This window comes from Schizophyllum commune (assembly GCF_000143185.2).
Source record: "Schizophyllum commune H4-8 unplaced genomic scaffold SCHCOscaffold_1, whole genome shotgun sequence".
Classification (NCBI taxonomy): domain Eukaryota; kingdom Fungi; phylum Basidiomycota; class Agaricomycetes; order Agaricales; family Schizophyllaceae; genus Schizophyllum; species Schizophyllum commune.
Window position 1 is genome coordinate 3,520,143 of NW_026089538.1, and position 22,305 is coordinate 3,542,447.

Sequence of the window (22,305 nt, forward strand, 5' to 3'; positions counted from 1 at the left end):
CGTCATCGACCGAACCTTCGAAGCGCCTCCTCGAGGAATTACCCGGTCCACTGAACGAAAGGCCTTGCCCGTTCCACTGAATAAGGCCTTGCCCGTCGCGCAATTATATAGAGGATCCGATTTCAGGGCCACGCGTATCGACCAAGGAAGGAGTACAAGGCAAGGCGGAATACACCATTGAGCGGGATACACCATCCGCTCCATACGAACAAGCATTTTGGGCGAGCACATCTACGACCGTCTTTTTGAAGGCGCGCCAGAAAGAGAAAAAACCTGGAATCCGCGGGGACCTGATCCTCACCTCTTCGTCGTCCGTCCATTCGTCCCGTCCCCGGGCACCTCGCGCCTATTCCCGAACCTAGACCAAATCACCAACGGCTGCTGTCACGGTCCCTGTCGCCCCCGCTGCTCCTGCTCGGCCGGTCCTCCACTTTGTCGTCACGCCGGCGATCGCGATCGTCGGGTCTACGACGTTCATATGGATAATCATAATCATAGCGAGAATAACCGTCGTACCCTGAGGGTTTCCGGTCGTCGAGGTCTCGCCTGGGCGGGGGAGAGCGCGCACGGCGGTCGTCGTAGCGGTCGCGCCGGGGCGACCTGGACCTACCACCACGGTAGCCGCGGTCATCGCGACGATCATAGTCACGACGGTCATAGTCGCGGCGATCGTCGCGGTCGTAGCGGCTGTCCCGACGATAGTTATCGGCGCCGCCACGCTGGTATTCCGTTAGCAGATTTCTGGGGCATATTAACCTGTGCACGTACAGAATCATCAAGAGTCACGTTAACCGGGTGTCCACGAAGGTCACGGCGGTCGAGATAGCGGACAGCATGGTCCGCATCGTCGCGCGACATGTACTCGAGGACACTGGAAAGTTGTTAGATGCGCGTCCGATTGACAGACTTTTTCACTCACCCTTGTCCGGGAACGTCCCGGTCAATGTCGGCAAAGGTTACGCTACCGGCCTCACGTCCAAAGTCCTTGAGGTCCTACGAGGAGGGAAAGACAGGCATTAGGGTCCAGGGCTCCACCATATTCGCAGGGAAGGCCACAGCCGGGGAGGATATGATCGGCGCCATGGGTTAAATTGCTCGTGCGAGGCCAGGATGGTTTTTGGGATTGCAGCCGCGAATGCTCCAAGGAGGTCCGTAACCGGGGAAAGTCCGTACCTGCCAGCTAGTGTCGCGAGAGACGCCCGTAACGAGAACACGGAAACCGCCGGGGCGGCGGCGGGGAGCACTGGCAAAGGTCAGCAGTGTGCCCGGGGCACTGTCAGTTTCTTTGTTCCCATACCCGTATTCTCGGTCACGCTCGTACGGCTCGCGGCGCGGGCGATTCTCGCGGGCAAACTCGACGGCAATGCTGGGGGAGGGGCATGAGTGCGAGAACGCGACACGAGGCGAAGTGACGCGTACCTGTTGCCATTGAAAGTCTTGCCGTTCATCTCGTTGACGGCGTCCTCAGCATCCTTGCTGGACTCGTACTCGATGAAGCCAAATCCTGCGAGGGTGAGTGCCTGTTCGGAGGGGGGACCCGCTCGCGCGTACCAGTCATGACCCTGCAGTCGACGACCGTGCCATAGGCACCGAACGTCTTCTTGACATCCTCCGGGGCGGTGTCGGGGGGAAGCTCTGCGACTCCATCAGCACCCTGTAGACCTCGGAAGACGCCGCTCCCGCTCACTTCCAAGGTAAAGACGGCGACCCATGGTAGCAGAAGAAGACATTGAACACGAGGAAGACGCGCGGAGTTCAACCGACATCAGCAATTTGCCCAAGCTTGCCCGCTTCAGGAGGAAATTCGCACGGTGGTCCGTGCGCTCATTGAGTGTCCTTACTCCCTTTTCGGGACGCAAACTTGAAGTCACTGAGCTTGGACTTGGAACTTGAGCTTGATGGCTGGTAAGGTAGCAGGGTGCACATCCAGCTAAATCCTGATACCAACTACTACGAATAGAATACTAGATAGGGGAATACAGTACATATACGTTGAAGGAGAACTCAGCCTAATGCTGGGACTGCGACCAGTCGATGGTGTTGATGTCGATACCCTCCTGCACCATCTCCCAAAGCGGGCTCATCTCGCGGAGCCTGTTGACGGTGCCGACGATGTGCTTGACGACGAAGTCGACCTCGGCCTCGGTGGTGAAGCGGCCGAGTCCGAAGCGAAGGGAGGAGTGCGCCATGTCCTCGGCGGCACCGAGCGCGCGCAAGACGTATGAGGGCTCCAGGGACGCCGATGTGCAGGCGCTGCCGGACGACAAAGCGATATCCTGCGACGTGTTAGCCAAAGCAATTGTGGATGCAAGATGGTCAGGAATTACCTTGAGCGCCATAAGCAGGGACTCGCCCTCGACGTACGCGAAGCTCAAGTTCACGCAGCCAGGGTAGCCGTTGGGGTCGCCGTTCCGGACAACGTGCTCGACTTGCGAGGTTATGCCATTGATGAGACGGTTCGCGAGCTCCGTTACGCGAGCGTGATCCCTCTGGAAAGGAAAGTCAGCATGCAGATCGTATTTACGCAGTCGGCACGGGAGGCCTCAGTACCCCTGCACGAAGTTCATGGAGGAGCTGGTCTGTCAGATAGAGCTGCCACTCCTCTCCCAAAAATGCATTGTGCAAGGTTTCATCACAGGCCGCCCAAAAACTTGACTCACCTTCATCTCCAGCCTGGCAATCCTCGCCGCCTCGCCCATACCCACAATCAACGGCGTCGGCAGCGTACCACTCCTCAGACCACGCTCCTGCCCACCACCGCTGATGATCGGTTCCAGCCGCACCCTCGGGCGCCGTCGCACATACGCCACACCGACGCCCTTCGGCCCATAGATCTTGTGCCCACTCATACTAAGCAGGTCAATGTTCATCTCGTTCACGTCAATCGGGATCTTCCCTGCCGCCTGCGCGGCGTCGGTGTGGAAGTACACGCCGCGGTGCTTGCGCACGAGCGCGCCTATCTCGCGGATGGGCTGGATCACGCCCGTCTCGTTGTTGACCGTCATGATGGAGACGAGCGCGGTGTCCGGTCGGATGGCGGCCTCGAGAACGTCGAGGTCGACGATGCCATCTTTGCGAACGGGGAGATAGGTGATTTCGAAGCCCTCCTCGGACAGCTTGCGGCAGGAGTCGAGTACGCACTTGTGCTCCTGGACGATGGTCAGTAGGTCGAATATATGAGAAGAAATGATACGGACAGTCTGAGTGGTAATGATGTGCCTCTTCTTCTCCTTGTGGAAGCGCGCAACACCCTTGATAGCCATGTTGTTCGTCTCAGTCGCTCCAGAGGTGAAGATGATGTCCTTTGGATCAGCGCCAATGAGGTCGGCAATGTTCTATACAATTCGTTAGCCACTTCCAGCCAAATAGCCTGAGTTTCGCGCACCTTTCGCGATTCCTCAACCGCCTTCTCCGCCTCCCAGCCATACGCATGAGTGCGACTATGGGGATTGCCGTACTGGTCCGTCATATACGGCAACATCGCATCCAGGACACGCGGGTCCACCGGTGTCGTAGCCTGATCCAGCTGTCAGTCACCGGATTCGACTCCCCTCCCTGCTTGCAAAGCATACCTGCATATCGAGGTAAATGGGCCTCGTTTTTTCCTTCAGCGATCCCTCCCGCTTGGGGACCTCCAAGTTGAAGCCCAACATATCTATGGTTCATCAGCTTCCCTCCTTCGCTACCACTCACTCTCCCACTCACCGCTCTGCGGCGTAAAGTGCGTCTCGTCTTTGTACGTCGCGGGGAGGTCGACGACGCTCGCGCGCTCCGCGCCCGAGGGCTGTACGATGCCGCGGCGGGCACCCTGGGCGCAGACGCAGCGCGCGACGGACGGAGCGCGGGCGGCGTGCTTGGATAATCTGGCCAACATGACGGGGAGAGACAAGGAGGTGCTGGGCGAAGGCGGGGGTGCGACCGACGTCAACCGGGCGATTATGAAAACATGAGATAAGATTAGTGATGCCGCGTGATCCGGCGTGCCGGCTGCCGAGCGCGTCACGTTCCTCAATCCGACTTGGCGGACGCCGTCATCTGCGCTTCTGGTGCTCTCTGCGGACGACATTCGGGCTGCTTGACCGGTTTCTCTGGCTTTTTCTGTATTAAAGAAATCTACTCAAGGCCCAGGACTGACCATCTCCAGAGCTCTCCTCACCAGCGGCCGATTATCTGATAGCTCGCTGCGCCTCAATCTCCCCTTGGCCGGCGACACACGTACCTCTCGCGGCTCAAATCCGATTGGGCATCCATCCTGGTCCGCGTTTCCTCCTTGCCTCATCCACTCCTCGAAGCGCCGCATCTCTGAACTGTATCGACTCCATACAGTGGCCGGCGCTGACGCGGACGCTCAGCTGGGCGGCAGTCATCTTGATCACGTCGATAGACTACGAGCTGACCCAATCTTGCCGACTGGAAACGGCTCGCTTGTTCAGACCAGTGGCTGAAAGTAGACTAAGCTCTCCGCGAAAGGTCGTATACTAGGTGGTCCTGTACGCAGCCGCGGGATCAGTCAGGCTGCAAGAGTGCAAGGCAACCATTATGGAGGCGGTGATTCTCGATTATCTCGGGGACCCTTATGCCAGATCGAAGCACAAAAGGCTCTCGTCGTCTATCCTGTTTCGAGCGCACTTCGTTCAATGTGTTTGATGTGTCCCTCCCATCTGGACTTGCCACATCGCCAACGACAGCGCAGTGAGGCAGCAGCGAGCCCGTGTCCTTCCACCACTTAGCGCACGATCAAAGCAGATATCACAGTTCCCTGAGGTAGTCGCCGTGCATCGTGATTGCCTATGACGAAGGTCAACGTGTCTACTGACCATACAGCATAGGCTGCGCTCTGTTCTCACTGACTTCATCTCACTACTCCATATCATGACTGAACTGTGGCGTAGAAGAGGGAAACATCCTCGCTTCGTGTTGCATATGTATGATTTACTACAGAGGGTGGGGACCTCAGAATGCAAGAAAGATGAGCTCTGCATCGACGGAAGATCTGCAGAAGGCGCTAAGCGACATCAGAACAATAGCAGTACCAAAAGCGGTGCGAAGATCACTCGGACGGCACGGTCCGTGACGGAATGACAATCACGTCGAAAAGTGTGCAACTTGGCATCCCCCATCTCATGGAGCGTCGGTCTCCTCTGTTTCCCTCCTTCTTCCTGCCTTGACCTTTGAACTTCACTTTCCTGTCTGTACATCTTCACCAGCATGGCTGGTTTCCTTCGCAAAAAGTCCAAGCCAGAGCAGGTCAAGCCCTCGCCTGTTTCCGCCAACAATGGCGCCTCCACGACTTCTGGGTCCTCTGCGCCTCTCTTCGCTCGTTTCGCATCAAACCAGGCGCAGCCCCCAGCCCCCGCACCGAAGATCGTGTCCGGCCCCATGCTTCTGCAAAGTAATAGCCGACGCGACCCCACGCCGAGGTCAGCGCCGCGCTCGCAGGAGGCCGACGCCTACCCGACCCGCAGAGCACCATACGCGGAGCCCCAGCCTAGGCAGACGACCGCGAACCGTCCATCGGACCCAGATGCGCGCGGGACGCGTCAGGCAGGACGGATGCCGTCGAACCCTTCTGCTCGGGAAATGGCCCCGCAGAGTAATGGGCGAGGGCCCGCGCCCCAGGCGCGCCGCACATCGCACTACGAGGTCGACAAGCCGCTCCCCCCTCCCGCGCCCGAGATGCCCTCCTCACCGCCCGTCAGTCGTCAAGCATCGGCGCCACAGTACCCGACGTCAGATCCCGCGCGACGGAGACAGATGAACGGACATGGATCGGCGCCCCCCTCAGCCCGCCCGCAGCGATCAGACGGCAGCGATGTGCCCAGGCGCGAGATGAATAACGGCAACGGTCGCGCGCCAGAACCCGTCGTCCGCCGCGCGAGCCGGCAGCTCCCTTCCCCTCCCACACAGCAATCCCCGACATCGTCCAGGCAGCAACATGCCCCCGTTGCACCCTCCGCATACTACCAGTCGCGTGCCCCACAGCAGCGTACACCCTCCACGTCTTCCTCTGGTCACGGTGTATACGGGTCGCGTAATGCGAACGGTTCGCGCGATTCCTTCATGTCGCAAGGCTTCTATGGAGGTGACGATTCGGCTAATTCTCCTTACATGCTCGGTAGTCGGGATCCTGGCAGGGTAAGTCCGCCATCTGTCTACCTACGCTGCGTCTACCAGACACCGGATTTGACGCGTAATGACGCGGTCACGCACTGTCATGGCCTGCCTGCGCATAATAAGCCGCTAATATACTCCACAGCATCCTTCCTTGAGTTCCCAATCCCTTGTCTCGCAAGAAGAGACGCGCCGGCAGGCAGCTGAACCGCCTGCGAACATGGTGCATCTTACGTCGACACTGTATTGTCGCCTATTGACATTACTCATAGATTGCCCCACCCATGCCCCAGAGCAACGTCCCTCGCATATTCCAAGCGACTGGCATGAACGGCCCGCCTGCACTTGCTCCAGTACAGCGAGGGAAACCTCGGATCTTCGCTGCCACCGAGGAGCAAAAACCCACACCGCCCGTTGACATGGCAGCCAAATCCTACCCCTCCCCTCCCGCCGAGTATTCACCTCCACCGCCCAAGCGCATGTCGGTCCACTTGCCGCCTCCGCCTACGACTTTGCCCGTCAGTAACGGCCTTCCGAGGAGTCAAAGTCCCACCAAATCTATTGCAGCTAGCATCAAGGACCATAAGGATCCGCGCGTAATTCCCGGAAGGGAAGGATCTGGCGCCGACGCCCCGTCTACCCGACGCGCTCCCTCAGACGCGGCTCGCACAAGCCCCGAGACGCACCACAAGCTTAAGCACAAGCCCAAGAGACCACCGACGGTAGCCGCCTCGCCCGCTATGCCGGTCGGCGAGATCCCGGACGCGGATATAGGTCTGTTGGACGACGATCCGTTCGCCCGCGTCGAGGGCGTGCAGCTCATGCGCTCGCCGTCGCGCGCGTCGAATGCGAGCAAGGTGCCCGGGATGCAGGATATGGATGCGATTCCATCGTTGCCGCCGTCTAGGGATGGTCCGCCGCCTACGGGGCCGATGCTCAGGCCGAAGAAATCGAAGGAGAGCTTTAGGAAGCCAAGGTCGAGGGAGGGGTTGTCGATGCACGAGGCGAACGGGAAGCCGTCTTCGAGAGATGGGAAACCGTCATCGCGAGATGGCAAGCCGCCTTCAAGAGGGGGCTCGCGAGGAATGGTGTCGCCGCCGCCGTCGAGGGAAGGACCGCATGGACATAGGATGTCTACGGCGGAGTCGGAGGATAACTTTGAGGATGCCGCCACATCCTTTGAGCCGCCTTCGGTGGCCCCAATCGCGGAGGAGCCAACAACGCCAATGATACCTGACGAGGACTTACCGCCTGTGACGCCGCCGAAGCCCCGTCGGGTACAGCAGCCACTGTCGCCCGTATCTCCTGAGGACTACAAAGCTGCGCGCACTGGCCGGCGTGGGGCAGGTCTCGAGCGGCGGCCACCATCCTTCATTGGCGAAGTCGAGGTTAAGGAGACGCGCATCCCGGGGCCGTTCCCATTGCACCGCTTCCTGACCTCCGACCCCGCACTTCTTGGCGCCTTCCTCCAATATCAAACCTTCTTCGAATGGTGCACGCTCTCTCGCATCAGCAAAGCGACCATGTCCACGATCGCGCGCTCCCGCCCGCTTCGCGAGGAGATCCTCGAGCGCTACCTGCACACCGTCGGCTATAGGCGCTGGGCCTGGGGTGACGCCGACCCGCTCTCGCTCTCCCTGCGCGACCTGAACGACTACATGCGCGGTGTGACGCTCCCGACGTACGAGTACGCAAGACACGCGGAGGCGTTCAATCAGCAGCTGAAGGTACCGGCGGAGGAGCGTGATCTTGTGCTGGCGGAGACTATTGCGGCCCTGAGGGCGGCGACGAGGGCGTATAATCGTGTGGTGTTGAGGCTGCGTGCGCAGGCTGAGCGTCAGGCCCGCGAGCCGCTGCCACAGAGTCGCGCGCCGTCGCCCTCGGCGATGTCCCATGGGCACTCGACGATGTCGCATGCGTCCAGTCGGGGCTCGCCTGTGCGAGGCTCTTCTGGCTTCCGCTCCCCGTTGTTCACGCTGCGCCGGGCGCCGCTATTGCGCGTGTTCGTGCCGTCTCCTGAAGGCGACTGGTTGTCGGATGCGAGCATATTGGAGTGCGAGGCTGAGCTGAGGCGTGCAGGGGCGATGCAGCATATGCGGTTGGGCGACGTGGCATGGGATATTGCAGTAGGGGACGAGGGGAATGCCGGTAGACTGATTTGGGATGGGAGTTATCTCATTGTAAGTCCGGGCATCTTTGTTGTATCCGAAGCTGACCTTTACACAGGACCTTGACTACACCTACTCACCGGTGGGCGACACCCCGCGGTACATTCCCTCGTTGGCCTTCCCGCCCTCCTACTTCCACCGCGTCATCCGCACGGGCTCCTCCTCCCAGAACCCAATCGTCCGCCTCAACATCATGCCCTGGGGCGAAGAGATTGCCGCGAACCTTCAGCTCCTCCAGGACCGCGCGCGCACCGAAACGCCGCAGGGCTCCTACCACAACGTAGTGCGCTGGGTGCACCGCTCGTCCTTCATTTTGCGCCCGCGAAGGAGCGCGGGGAGCAGCAGCGTTGGACATGGTTCGAGTAGCTCACGTCCGCCCAGCTCAAGGATCCCGATCTATGGGCATGAAGGGCTGTTCGTGGACCCGACGTGGTACGGGACGATTGTTGTGGAGACGGAGGGGACGAATGAGGCGTTGGCGGATTTGCAGGAGCGGTGTGGTCCTGGGGCGTTCCCGCCGCGGGCCGGCCCGCCCGTCAAGCGCGAGGTGGACAATCGGGAGGTCTTTAGAATCATGCGGGAGCGCAGGTGCGTATATCACTATTTCCGTAGCAGGACTCGCAGGCTGAAGATTCCCCTCGCAGCCGTCCCGGTGAGATTTGGCTGCGGACTGTCAGCACGAAGGAGCGTATCATATGAAGGGGAGCAATTTGGACTCGTCTGTCGGTGAAGAGAAACTGAAGTCCCCCGTTATCGCTATCGTCCCGCTTTCGCTTTCGTTCGATTGGGCACACTGAAGCATAGAACAATAAGTATTGTAACATTATTTTAGACAAGCCGAACGCTGGGTAATCGTTCCTTGGGCTTTCCTGTGTAGGGGATACTCTATGTAGCAACCAATGGTATAATTTATACCTTACTTTGAGCGTTTGAAGTCGCATGAGCGAGTTGATGGGACGGCGAGACGGATTCGAGTCTCGAAGGTTCATGCAGGTTTAGTATACAGCGAAGTTTACAGCGACAGACGATCAGACAAAGAAACAACAGGCAATGAAAATCTTAGATCTCCGCACCCCACTCCGACTGCAGCTTGTCGCGCATGTATTGCGCCTCCTTCACAAAGTCCACAGGCTCAACCTTCGTGATGCCGTACCGAACGCGAGTCTCGTCCTGGATTCAAGTGAGCAAACGAAGACACACCAAATGAGGGAGAAGAAGCACGGAAAATACTGCAGACACTCACGTTCCATGTGTCGGCCTTTGCGCGGCAGTTGAAGTTGAAGGCTTGATAGTTCGCTTGTGCGAAGGCGCGGAGGAAGCCGTCGTCATCGCCCGACTCCTACGATGGTGTTGATACAATGATAAAAGAGAAAACCCAGGAAGAACGCACCTTCATCTGCATGATCTCGTTCGCCGACCTATTGAAGATGACCTGACCGGCATCGTTGAAGCCCTGGAACCATGCTTGGCCGTGCAGATCCGCGACGGCGAGCTGCAGCATAAAGCTAAGACGTACGATCAGCATGTATCGCCTTCGCATCTTCCTGCAAGACTGACCGATAGTCTGGCGACGAATGCGACACGTTGCACTTCTCGCAGCGCCATTCACCGGGCCCATTCTCTACGACCTTCTTGTTGCAGTCTGGGCTCCTGCATGCCGGATACGCAAAGTTATTGTCCTTGATGTGCATGATGGTCGCCCTCGACGAGAAGTAGTCCGGCTGGTCGCCCATCCCCAGATTCGCATTCTTGATCTCCATCAACGTGCGCTGGTCGTCGCGGTCAAAGCCGCGCCCGGTACCCGCGCCACCGCCGCTCGTGTGCGACGAAAACTGCAGCGTCTTGCCATCGTCGTCGAACCAGCCGCGGAGGTGGAAGGCCTCGGTGGTGTCCGGGTTGACGAACATCATGGACGACATGAGCATGGAGAGGGAGCGGCCGCCGAAATCGCCGACTTTGACGCCCTTGAAAGCGATGACGGGGTGTCCTTCCTCCTCGTACTTTTCGGCGGTGTTGCCCCAGAGGGTGACGCGGACGGAGTAGCCGGTGTCGTCGACCAGCGTTAGTTCGCGCTTCTTCATCGTACGGTTGGTCGTCTTCGTCGTGATCTCGGACAGCTCGCCGACCTCCTTCACGACGCCAATAACATCTGTGCAATGTCAAAAGAGCACAGCGAGCGAGCAAACATCATATATACCACAGTTGGAATCCTTGGGGACCTCTTGCAGAGCGTCAAGCTTGACGAAGTTGTACTTGATAGTCGGCACATCGGCAGCCTCCAAGCACTGAGACATTGTTTGTCAGAGAATGCCAGTTCGCAAGACTGTTATACGCACAGGCTCGACCTCCGTGCTACGCTCCAGACTAAGCTCATAGTCGTTGTTGACGTTCGAGAACTTCTTCTTGGCGAGGTTGACGCGTGCCTTCGATACATAGTACACCTTCCCCTCCTCGAACTTATCGTATAACTCGTCCACAGCCTGATTGAAACCGGTGGCGCGGATCTCGCCCGTGTCGTCCATCAAGGTGACATTGAACAAGCGGCCCTCTCCGCGCTGGTTCGACCACCTGCGGATGTCGGACTTCTGCGTAACACGCGCCTTGATCGTCCAGTTGTTCTGGTAGGGGCTAAGACCCTCGATGGGGTAGATGGATCGACCGTTAGGCGCCGTGTTCTTGCTGTCGCGGTGGGGCTGAGCGGGCAGCTGAGGTGTCGCAGTGCGGGGGACGGTAGATGTGCTAGGCGCCGCGGCGGGCTTCGATTGAGGGGCTGGTGACTGGCCGTTCTCTCCGTCCGGCTTGACTTTGAGATACTCGGACGGTAGGGTATACGGTTGTTTCTCATCATTGGGATCCCTCCTCAGCTTCTCGTCGCAATGCTGGACTATTTCCAGGCCAAGAACAATGACAAGCCTGTAAAGCACATCAGAGAGTTCAGAGATCTCAGTAAAGTGGACACACCTCCTGTTCTGCACTATATTACGCGACGCGCGTGATATACGCACGATCGAGTTCTTCTCGATTCCGACATCGTTCAGCTGCGTGGCAAGCATGGCTTGCATGAACCATTCGCCGTCCGACAGGATAATGCGAAGGCGCTCAGGCTGACCCGACTTGGGTGCAGGCTTTTCCCCCTGCTTGCCTTCCTTGCCCTCGTTGATGCTTTTGACCGACAGGGCTTGCAGAACGACACCGGAGTTGAAGAGGTCGTCATCGTCGTCACAAGTAGCGAGCCTCATAATAGCGCCCTCGGTGAGCAAACCTACTGACATGATTGCGGATGTTCCTCGTGTTGCAGGGACGATATGGAGGTGAGAGGCAGGCGCGAATGGTCACGGTGTGACTGAGCGCGTCAGATGAGTGAGACGCGCACGTGCCCTGTGACTTGTCGTATCTAATCGAGATTGGGACCAAGGGTCAAGGTGAACTTGAAGCCGCAAGGGGCCTCCATAGTCTGACACAACACCTGGACCCTTTGCCACAAATGTAGTTCTTTCGCACAATTCAGTGGCCTTCCATTGTAATCGCACACGCCATATAATGGGCAAGACAGTATAGCACTCAGAACAGGACGTCTCATAACGCTTCATCCACGAGTACGACAAAGATTGTGGTCGAAATATTCAATAATGAGACGCTGCTGAGAGCCGCGACAGCCAGCAATCCACAGCCTCGCGAGCATGTCAATGAGCAGTGTGACATCAACAATCACAGTAACGCCCGTGCATCCAAACGGAGATAATGCCGGTCAGCGCATGATCAACTTCGATTCTGCAACGCAGACACAGCGACGGCCGACGCATCTTTAAATACGTCCGATTTGTGTCCTCTGGCTTTGCGCCCCTTCCCCCTCCCTCTGCCACCGAGCGCCACTCCCCCTCGGCACTTCAGCGCGAACACCGCCATTTTCCCCTCCGCGACGCGTGCAGCGACGATTAGGCAAGCTCCGAATTGAGACGACCGACGCGTCGAACGCACGCGTTTCTGGCGACCGGCGGCATCCAGCGCGTGTCTCGTTGAAGAGGGACCCCCGACAGTGCCAGCAACTGTTGAACTTGTACCACCACTCGTCCTGTAGCCTTAGCACAGAACCACCATGTCCCGCCTTGATACACCGACCACCACGCCCTCGCGGTACTCCAGCCTCTCGCGCACAACACGCACATCGAGCCCTTCAATATCTCACAGCAGCTATGCGCCAACACTGACGCCAGGCGGCATGCAGTTCCACAAGCTGAAAGTAGCCACCAGCCTCGCGTTGGAGGGCAAAGCTAAGAAGGGCCTGGATGGCGCGAACGTAAAGATGTACCTCAAGATATCGTTTCCCCGGGACTCTGTTACCCCGGGCATGACAATACCGATCTGCCCAGGTGAGTTGACGCGCTTTTGCGCAGTGGGCGCTTACTGACGATTTCCAGAGGAAAACATCCGGATTTTGAGCTCCCAAGTACATCCCCTCAACGCACAATTTTCCCCTTACAAGTATTTACCCGCTGCGTCCCCAATGCTGCACAAGGCTGCACGCGCGCTCAGGCTCCAACCTCCATTGGACATCACCTACCAGGACGCGCACAAGCTCGAGTCCACCCATAGCCCATCCATTGCGTCCTCCAGTCGGTCACGTATACGCGAAACGGCTAGCGATATATTACCCGTCGATGAGCGCTACACAGGCAGCATCATCGTTACCGCCTACCATATATCCTACGTGGTGCCGAAGAGCTTTCCCTCGCGGCCTCCGGTAGAGCATTCAAACGAGGACTTGCGCTCGGGCACCTCTTCCAAGGTCAGGCGCGCCTCAATAGGAGAGAAAACCACTATCAACTTTATGGCGGCCATCGACATGTTTGTGCCATATCTCGGACGTCCGCCAAGGTCTCCATACCTGGTGAGTGACCTGTTCTGCTGGCCTTGCTGATGCTGACGCGCCCCAGCTCTCGATTCCCATCCCACGTTGCCTGCAAAACCAAATCAAGCTCCGGATATTCCCTCCAAACAGCACCTCTTCTTCTCTCGCGTCCCTGTCCTCCGGCGACGAGGAGGGCAGTGCTTGGGACATGAGCTCAGATCCCCCAGTCAACCCTGACACGTCGCGTAGCTCTCGCCACGCCGCATATGATGACCTTGCCGATGATGAGTCTAGCGATTCTTCCCGAGGAGGCTTCGCAGATGGGTGCGGGATTCAAGGGAGTTTTCCTAGCTCAGACAGAATCCGAGTGCGGTGGGCGAAGCCCTTCAGAATGCTTGGTCCCGATTCCGAGGCAGCAAGGCGGAAGGTTGCAGTCAAGACTGTTAAGGCGGAGATGGCCTGCATCGTCAAGGGCAAAATGCCTCACCCTCAGAAGCCAGACGTGGAGGGCATCGTCATGGACGTCGAATATCGTGCGACGTGCAGTGGCTTGTGGCACGCAGGGGTGGCGACTCTGCTTGGCTTGGATGTGGCGCTGTACAAAGGGTCCAATGTTGATTGGGCCCCGGGATATCCGCCGGGTTGGGAGGTGACGGGTAGCGCGGGGTACGTTGGCTGCGGCGAGGACAAAGAGAAACCCAAGGGCTCTCAACAAGGCTCCGCGGACGATGCCAGCCCATCTAGCCTTGTCTCGCTATCCTCCACTGCGCACCTCGCCTTCCCAACAACACCTTCGAGGCAAAGCTCCACATCGTCGACGTCTTCATTGTTAAGGCAGACGCTTCCCGCAGTTCCCAATGTCGGCGATTACTCCTTCGAGAACTCCTCTCTATTGTCCTCGGAAACCTCCCTACCCCAAGGCAGCTCCGTCTCCTCCATGTCATCCCTAGCAACAACCGCCACCGGCGACTCCGACTCCGTTCGCCCACCCAACGCTACCGTCACCCTCAAGATCAACATCAACGAGTTCGTCCCGCCCTCCAAGAGGACCGACTTCACCTTCAAGATCGCCGGCACTATTGTCGTGTACCCGCGCTCTATCAGGCGTCCCGGCCGCTCGTTCAATTCGGCGAACTCGAGCGAGGAGGACAGCGATCACTCGGAAACGCGGCCGACGATGTTGCCGCGGTTCGAGGTGCATGCTGCGCAGGACGAGGATGTGCATATTCTCGTGCAGCACGATGCGGAAGCTGCGTCGCAGGTGATCGTGGTCAGCCCGGGCGATGACTATGAGGATCCGAGCGCGCCGAAGAACGTGCTCAAACGAGGCGCATCGAGTCGTTGCAAGGATGGAAGCGCGGTCGTGCTGCATTATCCGCCGCCGCTGCCGCCTCCTTCGCCTGACCCGCCGCGTGCGGACGTGTCGGATACTTCTGGCGCGCTCACCCCTCCTCGTGCTCGCACGCCTGCGACAACAGGCTCGCCTGGTCCCGTCCGCAGACTGTCCGGCGGGCCCCTCAGGCTGTCGCGCCTCAAGCGCGACGGGAAGCTCATGATCCCGCATGTCACCGTCAAGGTCACGCCTCTAGCGTCCGCCGGGTCCGCGCTGCCAGATTCGTACGCCGTGCGCGCGACGTTCCCCGTTCCTTCCGACTCTGGAAGTGATTGGGTGGAGTTCTGGTTGACGCAGCCAAACAATGGCCGGTTGTTGGGAGATGGGATTGCCGAAGAAGTGCTGCGTACGCCCCCGCGCGTGGCAGTGGTCTCGGCCAGCGTCGACGGCGTACCGGTCCGGTACGAGATGTATGCTGGTGCAGCGCCACAACGAGGCGGTAGCTGGGGAAACGAGAAGGGCAAGCAGGCGGAAGACGGCCAACTGACGTTCATGGAGATGAGCGGGAAACAGTGGGCGAGTTGGGTGAAGGTCCACGCAGGGAATGGTGGAGGGACGGTCGTTGTGGATTATTATATGCCGCCGCCAAGGGAGGAGGGCAAGGCGAAGCAACGGACGGTGGACTCGCTCTTGCACGTGTTGATTCCGGCTTTCCAGCTGCAAGTAGGGAGGTTGGAGGTCAGGATCGACAGTCTCCGAGGTACGCATGTCAAGGTAGAGTGTCCTTCTCTTGCTGACAATCTTTGCAGATGTCACCATCGCGGAGCTACATTCCAACCTCGAGTTCCAGTTGCAAACGCGCGAGGGTCCTCGGTTCCTGCACCACTGTTCCGAAGACTTCTTCTACCCCCAGCTTTCCATCATCTTCATGTCGTCCAAGCCCGTTGTCACCAACACGCTCATGAAGTGGACGCTGGCGGGCGTGATCTTCCTCCTGCTCATGTGCTTCGGCTTCATCTACCGCTTGTCGGGCGAGACGCAACAGCTGCAGCAATCCATACGCGGGCTATCCTTCGTCGTCGGCTCGGATTGGACGCATGCGATCGACGTCGAGCCGATCACCGTCACAGAGACCGTCTACAACAACAAGTGGTGGTACGCGGAGACGTCGACTGAGACCTCGTCATCTGCCACTGTCGAGCCTGTCGTCCCATCCGCGAGCACGTCAACAGAACCACCGGCCTCCTCATCGACGGCAATCCTCCACCATGGCGAACCAGCGTCTCCTGAATCCTCGGCGCCTGCGCGACCAATCACGCCACCCCGAAAGCCGCCATCGAGAGCATCCGCCCCTACCGGCACCTCTGTCGTGCCACAACACATGTCCTTCGCCGCGCTTTTCCCCACGCTGAACTTCACCCCACCCGAAGACACCTGGGACGTTGTTCGCAAGATCGGTGACGGCGTGTGGCAGATCATGCGCCGCATATATCACTATCCATTGGATCCTCCTTGATTACTCCTACTGTGCTCTGTTTTCCTTCCCTTCCCATCTCTTCTTCTCTCATGACGGTTTACCTATGCTCGTATGCTATATCTACATGCTACATCGCGGATTGTTATGTACGGGTTTTGTAGTATGAATTGATTGACGATCACTAAGTACTTATACGGTTTGTTTACGATTGTTCCTGTCACGGTAATGTCCATAGTCTATCCTCTATGTGGTGTAGTAATGCATGTATGATGGCTGTTTGCGTACTATTGGCAGAAACACTTCTCTGAGACCACTCGAGTAGGTGTGACAATGCCAGCCATGAGCAGGAGATTCAAGATCTCGTCCTTCCATCGAAGCGAGCATGCTGCTTCCGTCACCTTGCCTATATCCAGGGCTGGTCGTGGAAAGCCCACCGTCATGAGGTCGAAGCCAAGAGGGATTCCAGTAGCCGACTGGCTGTGACTGTTCGCCATCGTTCTGCGTTGAATCCTGCACTCTCTTGACTGACTCTAGCTCGTCCTGAATGCCACCTCAAAAGACTCTGGGAATACCTACAAGCTTTTAGCCTGAGCTTCGGTCTGGATAGACTAACCATGGTCAGGCGGCAATGTTAAGGAACTTGCGACCGACGAGAGGAAGGCTTGCCAGAGTTGAGCGGCCAGGCGCTGGTTTTCCAATCAGAGTTGAGTTCTGTCTGAGTTCTGTCATACTCAAGGATGTCTCGCTCGACTTCGAGGTCCTCCTTTTCCATAGCAAGACTTGTTGTTGATGCGTGTCAGACATATTATGTGCAATGGATGTCAGTGCAAGGGGGCGGACAGGACTGTCAGGACCTAGTAGTGAACCGTGACCAAAACCGGACGAGCATCAGTCACGGTTCACGTGGCAATCTGGCAATGCCCGGGGTCAAAATCCTTGAATCTGGCGGGGAAGGCGCCCACATTGCGGGGTGTCTGACCACTTTATCGGATGCCACGCATATGGGCACTAGTAATTGACTGGTGACTATCCTCCGAATTGCGGCAGGGGCTTCTGTTACCTGTATCCGGGCGCGGGTCGGATTGCAAGCGATAACGTCAACGTGCCCATAAATTGCTCCCTGCATCTGCGATATATCGAGCTCCTGGTTCTGCACCTTCCCCCACGGGCACATCGCAGCGAAACACGCTCACCGCCAAGTTGAACAACGTCTGAGCGGGTTCTCAAAGAAGCTCGGGAATTGCCGAAAGAACAATGACGACTGGCGAGGTGCGCTGTCTTTGCGGACTTTGATGTTGAACGCCAGGGCCATTGTCTCGCATCGGCCCCTTCGGCAAGGCCCTGGTCTTCTCCGCTATCTCTCTTCCTTCTCCCCCACATCAACAATACACCGACGATACTCCCAGATGACCGTCGAGCAGCCGGACTGGCGCCGTGTCGCTGCGCGCGACGGTGTACCTGCTTACAACATGTTTACAAGGTCGATCGTGCGCTCGCAGCAAGACGACCGCGAATACCGCGTCATCAAGCTCGACAATGGCGTCGAAGCGATGCTAGTGCACGATGCGAAGGCGGACAAGGCTGCAGCGAGCTTGGATGTCGCGGTGGGCCACTTGTACGACCCCGTACGTGCTCTCGACGTGCAGCCTTTGTATCCGGCTGACGAAAGTGCAGGATGATATGCCAGGTCTGGCGCACTTCTGCGAGCATCTGCTCTTCATGGTGCGTAGCTGCGCTGCCTTCGCACATCTTGCTCACTGACCGCACGCGACAGGGTACCGAGACGTACCCCAAGGAAAACGAGTATTCCGAGGTGCGTGTCAATTCGAACGCATTGCCCCGTCCCTTCCTGACCTCCTCCCCCAGTACTTGGCTAAAAACAACGGTCACTCCAATGCGTATACGTCCACGGCAAACACGAACTACTACTTCAACGTCGGAACGCACGCACTCCCCGGTGCTCTCGCTCGCTTCTCCGCCTTCTTCCACTGCCCCCTCTTCGCTCCCTCCTGCACGACCCGCGAACTCAACGCGGTTGACTCCGAGCACAAGAAGAACCACCAGGCGGACCTCTGGCGCATATTCCAGCTAAACAAGCACCTGACAAAGCCTGGTCACCCGTGGAAGAAGTTCGGAAGCGGCAACAAGGACAGCTTATCTCGCGCGGCAAAGGAACTCAAGGCTCAAGGCAAACTTGCGGAGACGACCCCGTCTCCCTCGGTGAACGGCTCGCTTGCACCTACCCCGGCTTCATCCAGGCTCGGATCGCCCACCCCGTCTTCGACTAGCGAAGTCGAAGCCGATGGTGGCGCTGTCGGTCGCGAAACTAGGCGTAGGGTAGTTGAATGGTGGCAGAAGGAATACTGCGCTAGCCGCATGCGCGTCTGCGTCCTTGGCAAGGGTATGTATGCCGATTGACCTGCTCTGCCGTTCATTGATCAGACCGATACAGAATCTCTCGATGAGCTCTCCGACCTGGTATCTACGAACTTCTCGCCCATTCCCAATCGGGGACGCGACCCTCTGCCCACTATACCCGACCACCCCTTTGGCACCGATGAGAAAGGCGTACGTCCTCTCTTACCCTTTGATCTGCACTGAACGTTTATCGTCTTTCCAGACCCTTGTCTCGGTTAAGACGATTATGTCCTTCCACGCACTGGAGATCTCTTTCCCTCTGGAAGATCAGGCCGACCTGTGGAAATACAAGCCTGCCAACTTCTTGTCACACTTCCTCGGTCACGAAGGTCCTGGTTCCTTGTACTCCTACTTGAAGAACAAGGGTTGGGCGACGTCCCTCGGCAGCGGTCCGCAGAACCTTGCGCGCGGCTTCGCGATGTTCAAGGTCACGGTTTACTTGACCTCGGAAGGCTTTCGTGCGTACAAATCCAACTTGATTCGGTCAACAACCGGGCTCAATGACATCCTTCACAGTGAACTACCAGGAGGTCATCTCCTCGACGTTCAAGTACATCTCGCTCCTCCGGTCGTCGGCTTTCGAGCCCTACCACCAAGAGGAACAATCTCAGATGTCCGAGATACGCTTCCGCTTCGCCGAGAAGAGGCAGCCTGACTCCTACGCCACCTGGATCGCCGAAACCATGGCGCGCCCTCTGCCTCGCGATCAACTGCTCTCCGCGCCCTCCCTCGTCCAGCCGTGGCAAGGCGACGAGCCTGGGACAGAGAAGACCATCCGGAAGTACCTCGACTCGTTCACGATGGACAACTGCCGCGTAGTACTGATGGCACAGGGAGAGGAGCATGCGAAATTGGTACCAGAGGCAACGTGGGAGAAGGAGCCATGGTATGGGACAGAGTACAGGGTCGAGCGCTTCAAGGAGGAGCAGGTGAAGGAGGCGACGGCGGCGAATGATATTGAGGACCTGTTCTTGCCCGGCCGTAACGAGTTCATCCCGACCAACTTGGACGTACAGAAGAAGGATGTGGCCGAGGTATGTTGTCGTCGTGTGTGCTTTTAGGAGTAGTGCTGATCACTCGGCAGCCCGCAAAGCGGCCGTTCCTCATCAGGCAAAGCAAGCTCTCGGAGCTTTGGCATAAGAAGGACGACCAGTTCTGGGTGCCCAAGGCACAGGTCATCATCGATATCCGCAGCCCTGCCAGCAACGCCTCGCCTGCTACTGCCGTCGCTACTCGGTACGCCTGCAAAGATCATCCTTCGAGGTGTTGATCTGATTCTTTGCAGCCTGTTCGCCGACCTCGTCAACGACAGCTTGTCCGAGTTCTCGTACGACGCCGACCTCGCTGGCCTATCGTACAACCTCACGTCGTACACGACTGGTCTTTACGTCCTGGTCAGCGGGTACAACGACAAGGTCGCCATCTTGCTCGAGCATATCATGGACAGGATCAAGAACCTCGAGGTCAAGGCCGATCGTCTGGCTATCATGAAGGAGCAAGCCAAACGCGACTGGGAAAATACCCTGCTCGGGCAATCCTACAGCCTGTCGGACTACTTCGGTCGCTACGCCCTGACCGAGAAGCTGTGGACGTTTCAGGAGAAGCTCGCTGTGGTTCCTTGTGAGAGCATTGTTTGCAGTCGTTGATACGTGTGCTGACAGGCGTCCAGCAATCACGGTCGAGGACATCCAGAAGCAGGCGCAGGCTATCCTCAGCTCGGTCTACATGCGCATGCTCGTGGCTGGCAACGTATTTAAGGACGAGGCTATCCGGATGGCCGAGATTGCGGAGGAGGGCCTTGGCGCGACCGAGTTGAAGTCGACGGAGCTGGATGACCAGGCGCTGGCTTTGCCGGAAAGTGAGTCGTTCTATGACCCTCAGCTATACGTGATCGTTGATGGCCTACGTCAGACTGCAACTACGGCTGGTTCATGGACGTGCCAAACCCGAACCAGGCCAACTCTGCCTTAACCTACTACGTCCAGTTCGGTCCCATCACCGACGAGTCCCTTCGCGTCACCTCCTCCCTCCTCGTGCAGATCATGCGCGAGCCCTCCTTCAACGTTCTCCGCACGCAAGAACAGCTTGGCTACATTGTGCACTGCTCCGCGTGGCTTCTCCCGGGCGGTACGCTCAAGGGCGTGCGCATCGTCGTGCAGAGCGAGAAGCCGCCGAGCTACCTCGAGGAGCGCGTGGAAGCCTTCCTCGTGGGTATGCAGAAGACGATCGAGGAGATGACGCCGGAGGTATTTGAGGAGCAGAAGGATGGGCTGAAGCGGAAGTGGCTGGAGGCGGACAAGAACTTAGCGGAGGAGACGGCAAGGTACAACACGCATATTACGACGGGGCAGTATGACTTCCTGAGGTGTAAGTGGTGGTGGCTGTCTTGTGGGTTGGCGAGTTGCTGATGAATTCGTAGATGAGCGAAACGCAGAGCTGTTGGACAGCGTTACGAAGGACCAAGTGATGTCGCTCTTCATGGAGCGCGTCCATCCTTCGTCGACGACCAGGAGCAAGCTGTCTGTGCACGCGCGGTCGAAAAAGCCAAAGCCCCAACCCATCAGCCTGGCAGCAGCTGAGGCGTTCGAAAACGTCGTTCGTGGTGCAGACCTCGGCGTGGATGCTTCGGCATGGAGGGACGCGGTCGGTGGGGAGGATACCATCTCGCTCCATGACTTCGGCAAGCACTGGGTGGGTGTCCTCGGCCAAAAGGAGGGCGGCAAGGCCCTGTTGGCGAAGATCCCCGAGTTGATGAAGGCCCATCCCGCGGAGGTCCCCAGCGAAGAGAGGAAACTAGACCACGTCAAGTTCATCGACGACCTCAAGGCGTTCAAGAGCACCTTGCAGGTCGCGCCCAACCCAGGACCCATGGTCCAGTGGGGCGACTTACCTACTCCTAACTTATGATGTTCTTGTTTTCAGCGGAATCGTAGTGTACATCTAGATAGCATAGTGACGGTCTATATTGGCGAGCTAATCACATCAATACGGCGGTGAGATAGAAAGAAACAGAGTGCAGACATGTCTGGAGGTCGACATGGGTGCGGGGAGTCGGATTGCAGTACAACATCGTGACATTTGCAGGGGAAAGCGGCGGTCGGTACGTTTACATTTGGCTAACCCAAAGAACCGATAAGTAAGGAGTCCGGGGGACGGACGTACGGAAAGCACGTCGGGTGAGGCGTCTCGTGAGTGGTGAAAAGCGCCGCAGATGGTGGCGGCGGGGTGGACACCCATCGATCACTTCCTCGACGCCTTCGCCTGGGTGTACTTGCCCACTGCGGGCGCGGGGGGATGAGAGGGGGCCACATAATCCTTTCGCCGGCGGAAAAGTAGCACGTGGGGCTCAGGTGCTTGAAAGAAGATGGTTAAGCATTTGACTACGAGGCCTCGTGTGCGCACTCACCATGCACTTCGTAGTGCTCCCAACCAAGACTCTGCGTGATGCCGATCCCTCGCCACTCCTGCTCGCTAAGGAGGCGCAAGACGCCACTGTCGTCGGGACTGAAGAAGGACTTGGGTATCATCTTGAGGAGCTGCTTGGGGAGAATGACATGGCGGTACTCATAGACGTCGTCCGAGTATCGATCGGAGTAGTGAATTCTGGGTCATTTTCAGCGGAGTATGAGGGCGAAATGTGTGTGTGTCCGCACCTATCAATGTACTCCTCGAGCCGGCTACGCTCTTCGGTCTTCTGCGCCATGGACGCCACTCGGTATGGTTGCACGAAAGCTTGAGAGCAAGGTCTGCACGCTGATCCGGAACGCGTGCCGTCACACAACAGTCAGATCACGGGATGGTGACGGTGACGTATGATCTGGCTCCGCGGCCATTGTTCTCGACTGCCATTGTTCTTCTTGGGCGCCCATCATGCGTCGCTTCTTCGAGCCGCGGCAGCAGCAGCAATATGCGCCGGCCCAGTATCAGCAACAAAATATTGATAGCTATG

At 58.0% G+C, this 22,305-nt stretch overlaps 7 protein-coding genes across 7 annotated transcripts; 3 read left to right on the forward strand and 4 right to left on the reverse strand.

The window, feature by feature from the left end:
- Positions 1-82: 82 nt before the first annotated feature.
- SCHCODRAFT_02563237 (uncharacterized protein) lies at positions 83-1,747 on the reverse strand. The gene is made up of 8 exons (XM_003034816.2): positions 1,688-1,747; positions 1,552-1,635; positions 1,420-1,504; positions 1,298-1,366; positions 1,174-1,243; positions 920-993; positions 769-871; positions 83-719 (listed from the first exon to the last, which is right to left on the reverse strand). The coding sequence occupies exons 1-8, from the start codon at positions 1,728-1,730 to the stop codon at positions 369-371; spliced, it is 879 nt and encodes a 292-aa protein (XP_003034862.1). The 5' UTR covers positions 1,731-1,747; the 3' UTR covers positions 83-368.
- Positions 1,748-1,882: 135 nt separating this feature from the next.
- SCHCODRAFT_02608099 (cysteine desulfurase) lies at positions 1,883-3,926 on the reverse strand. The gene is made up of 7 exons (XM_003034815.2): positions 3,706-3,926; positions 3,573-3,655; positions 3,386-3,517; positions 3,198-3,335; positions 2,661-3,149; positions 2,328-2,489; positions 1,883-2,276 (listed from the first exon to the last, which is right to left on the reverse strand). The coding sequence occupies exons 1-7, from the start codon at positions 3,872-3,874 to the stop codon at positions 2,010-2,012; spliced, it is 1,440 nt and encodes a 479-aa protein (XP_003034861.2). The 5' UTR covers positions 3,875-3,926; the 3' UTR covers positions 1,883-2,009.
- Positions 3,927-5,114: 1,188 nt separating this feature from the next.
- Positions 5,115-9,206, forward strand: SCHCODRAFT_02608104 (uncharacterized protein). The gene is made up of 5 exons (XM_003035662.2): positions 5,115-6,135; positions 6,257-6,334; positions 6,384-8,291; positions 8,338-8,867; positions 8,924-9,206. Exons 1-5 carry the CDS (start codon positions 5,209-5,211, stop codon positions 8,976-8,978), a joined length of 3,498 nt encoding a protein of 1,165 aa, XP_003035708.2. The 5' UTR covers positions 5,115-5,208; the 3' UTR covers positions 8,979-9,206.
- Positions 9,203-11,606, reverse strand: SCHCODRAFT_02526654 (replication factor-a protein). Its single transcript, XM_050343515.1, has 7 exons — positions 11,241-11,606; positions 10,616-11,192; positions 10,477-10,564; positions 9,837-10,428; positions 9,670-9,784; positions 9,523-9,618; positions 9,203-9,449 (listed from the first exon to the last, which is right to left on the reverse strand). The coding sequence occupies exons 1-7, from the start codon at positions 11,549-11,551 to the stop codon at positions 9,339-9,341; spliced, it is 1,890 nt and encodes a 629-aa protein (XP_050203101.1). The 5' UTR covers positions 11,552-11,606; the 3' UTR covers positions 9,203-9,338.
- Positions 11,607-12,063: 457 nt separating this feature from the next.
- Positions 12,064-16,243, forward strand: SCHCODRAFT_02608109 (uncharacterized protein). The gene is made up of 7 exons (XM_050344290.1): positions 12,064-12,649; positions 12,698-13,167; positions 13,214-13,325; positions 13,347-13,452; positions 13,480-13,594; positions 13,622-15,242; positions 15,271-16,243. The coding sequence occupies exons 1-7, from the start codon at positions 12,376-12,378 to the stop codon at positions 15,975-15,977; spliced, it is 3,405 nt and encodes a 1,134-aa protein (XP_050203102.1). The 5' UTR covers positions 12,064-12,375; the 3' UTR covers positions 15,978-16,243.
- A 1,101-nt stretch (positions 16,244-17,344) lies between these two features.
- On the forward strand, positions 17,345-21,263 carry SCHCODRAFT_02662021 (uncharacterized protein; the record flags this gene model as incomplete). The annotated part of the gene is made up of 12 exons (XM_003035660.2): positions 17,345-17,563; positions 17,613-17,660; positions 17,713-17,751; positions 17,805-18,339; positions 18,391-18,506; positions 18,559-18,814; positions 18,873-19,390; positions 19,441-19,592; positions 19,642-19,976; positions 20,026-20,214; positions 20,268-20,723; positions 20,776-21,263. The coding sequence occupies 12 exons, from the start codon at positions 17,345-17,347 to the stop codon at positions 21,261-21,263; spliced, it is 3,351 nt and encodes a 1,116-aa protein (XP_003035706.1).
- Positions 21,264-21,596: 333 nt separating this feature from the next.
- SCHCODRAFT_02483606 (CKS-domain-containing protein) lies at positions 21,597-22,059 on the reverse strand (the record flags this gene model as incomplete). The annotated part of the gene is made up of 3 exons (XM_003034813.1): positions 21,597-21,709; positions 21,763-21,959; positions 22,010-22,059. 3 exons carry the CDS (start codon positions 22,057-22,059, stop codon positions 21,597-21,599), a joined length of 360 nt encoding a protein of 119 aa, XP_003034859.1.
- Between the last annotated feature and the right edge of the window lie 246 nt (positions 22,060-22,305).

Coding starts and splice junctions, on each gene's coding strand:
- SCHCODRAFT_02563237 (XM_003034816.2), bottom strand. CDS start 1,730: ATGTCTTCTTCTGCTACCATGGGTCGCCGTCTTTACCTTGGAA. Junction 1,636..1,687: donor TCGCCGTCTTTACCTTGGAA/GTGAGCGGGAGC, acceptor ATGGAGTCGCAG/AGCTTCCCCCCGACACCGCC. Junction 1,367..1,419: donor AAGACTTTCAATGGCAACAG/GTACGCGTCACT, acceptor CCCCTCCCCCAG/CATTGCCGTCGAGTTTGCCC.
- SCHCODRAFT_02608099 (XM_003034815.2), bottom strand. CDS start 3,874: ATGTTGGCCAGATTATCCAAGCACGCCGCCCGCGCTCCGTCCGTCGCG. Junction 3,518..3,572: donor CCATTTACCTCGATATGCAG/GTATGCTTTGCA, acceptor CAGCTGGATCAG/GCTACGACACCGGTGGACCC. Junction 3,150..3,197: donor ACATCATTACCACTCAGACT/GTCCGTATCATT, acceptor ACCATCGTCCAG/GAGCACAAGTGCGTACTCGA.
- SCHCODRAFT_02608104 (XM_003035662.2), top strand. CDS start 5,209: ATGGCTGGTTTCCTTCGCAAAAAGTCCAAGCCAGAGCAGGTCAAGCCC. Junction 6,136..6,256: donor GTAGTCGGGATCCTGGCAGG/GTAAGTCCGCCA, acceptor TATACTCCACAG/CATCCTTCCTTGAGTTCCCA. Junction 8,292..8,337: donor GGGATGGGAGTTATCTCATT/GTAAGTCCGGGC, acceptor ACCTTTACACAG/GACCTTGACTACACCTACTC.
- SCHCODRAFT_02526654 (XM_050343515.1), bottom strand. CDS start 11,551: ATGTCAGTAGGTTTGCTCACCGAGGGCGCTATTATGAGGCTCGCTACT. Junction 10,429..10,476: donor CCCCAAGGATTCCAACTGTG/GTATATATGATG, acceptor GACATTGCACAG/ATGTTATTGGCGTCGTGAAG. Junction 9,450..9,522: donor CAAAGGCCGACACATGGAAC/GTGAGTGTCTGC, acceptor ACTTGAATCCAG/GACGAGACTCGCGTTCGGTA.
- SCHCODRAFT_02608109 (XM_050344290.1), top strand. CDS start 12,376: ATGTCCCGCCTTGATACACCGACCACCACGCCCTCGCGGTACTCCAGC. Junction 12,650..12,697: donor GACAATACCGATCTGCCCAG/GTGAGTTGACGC, acceptor GACGATTTCCAG/AGGAAAACATCCGGATTTTG. Junction 13,453..13,479: donor CGAGGAGGCTTCGCAGATGG/GTGCGGGATTCA, acceptor GAGTTTTCCTAG/CTCAGACAGAATCCGAGTGC.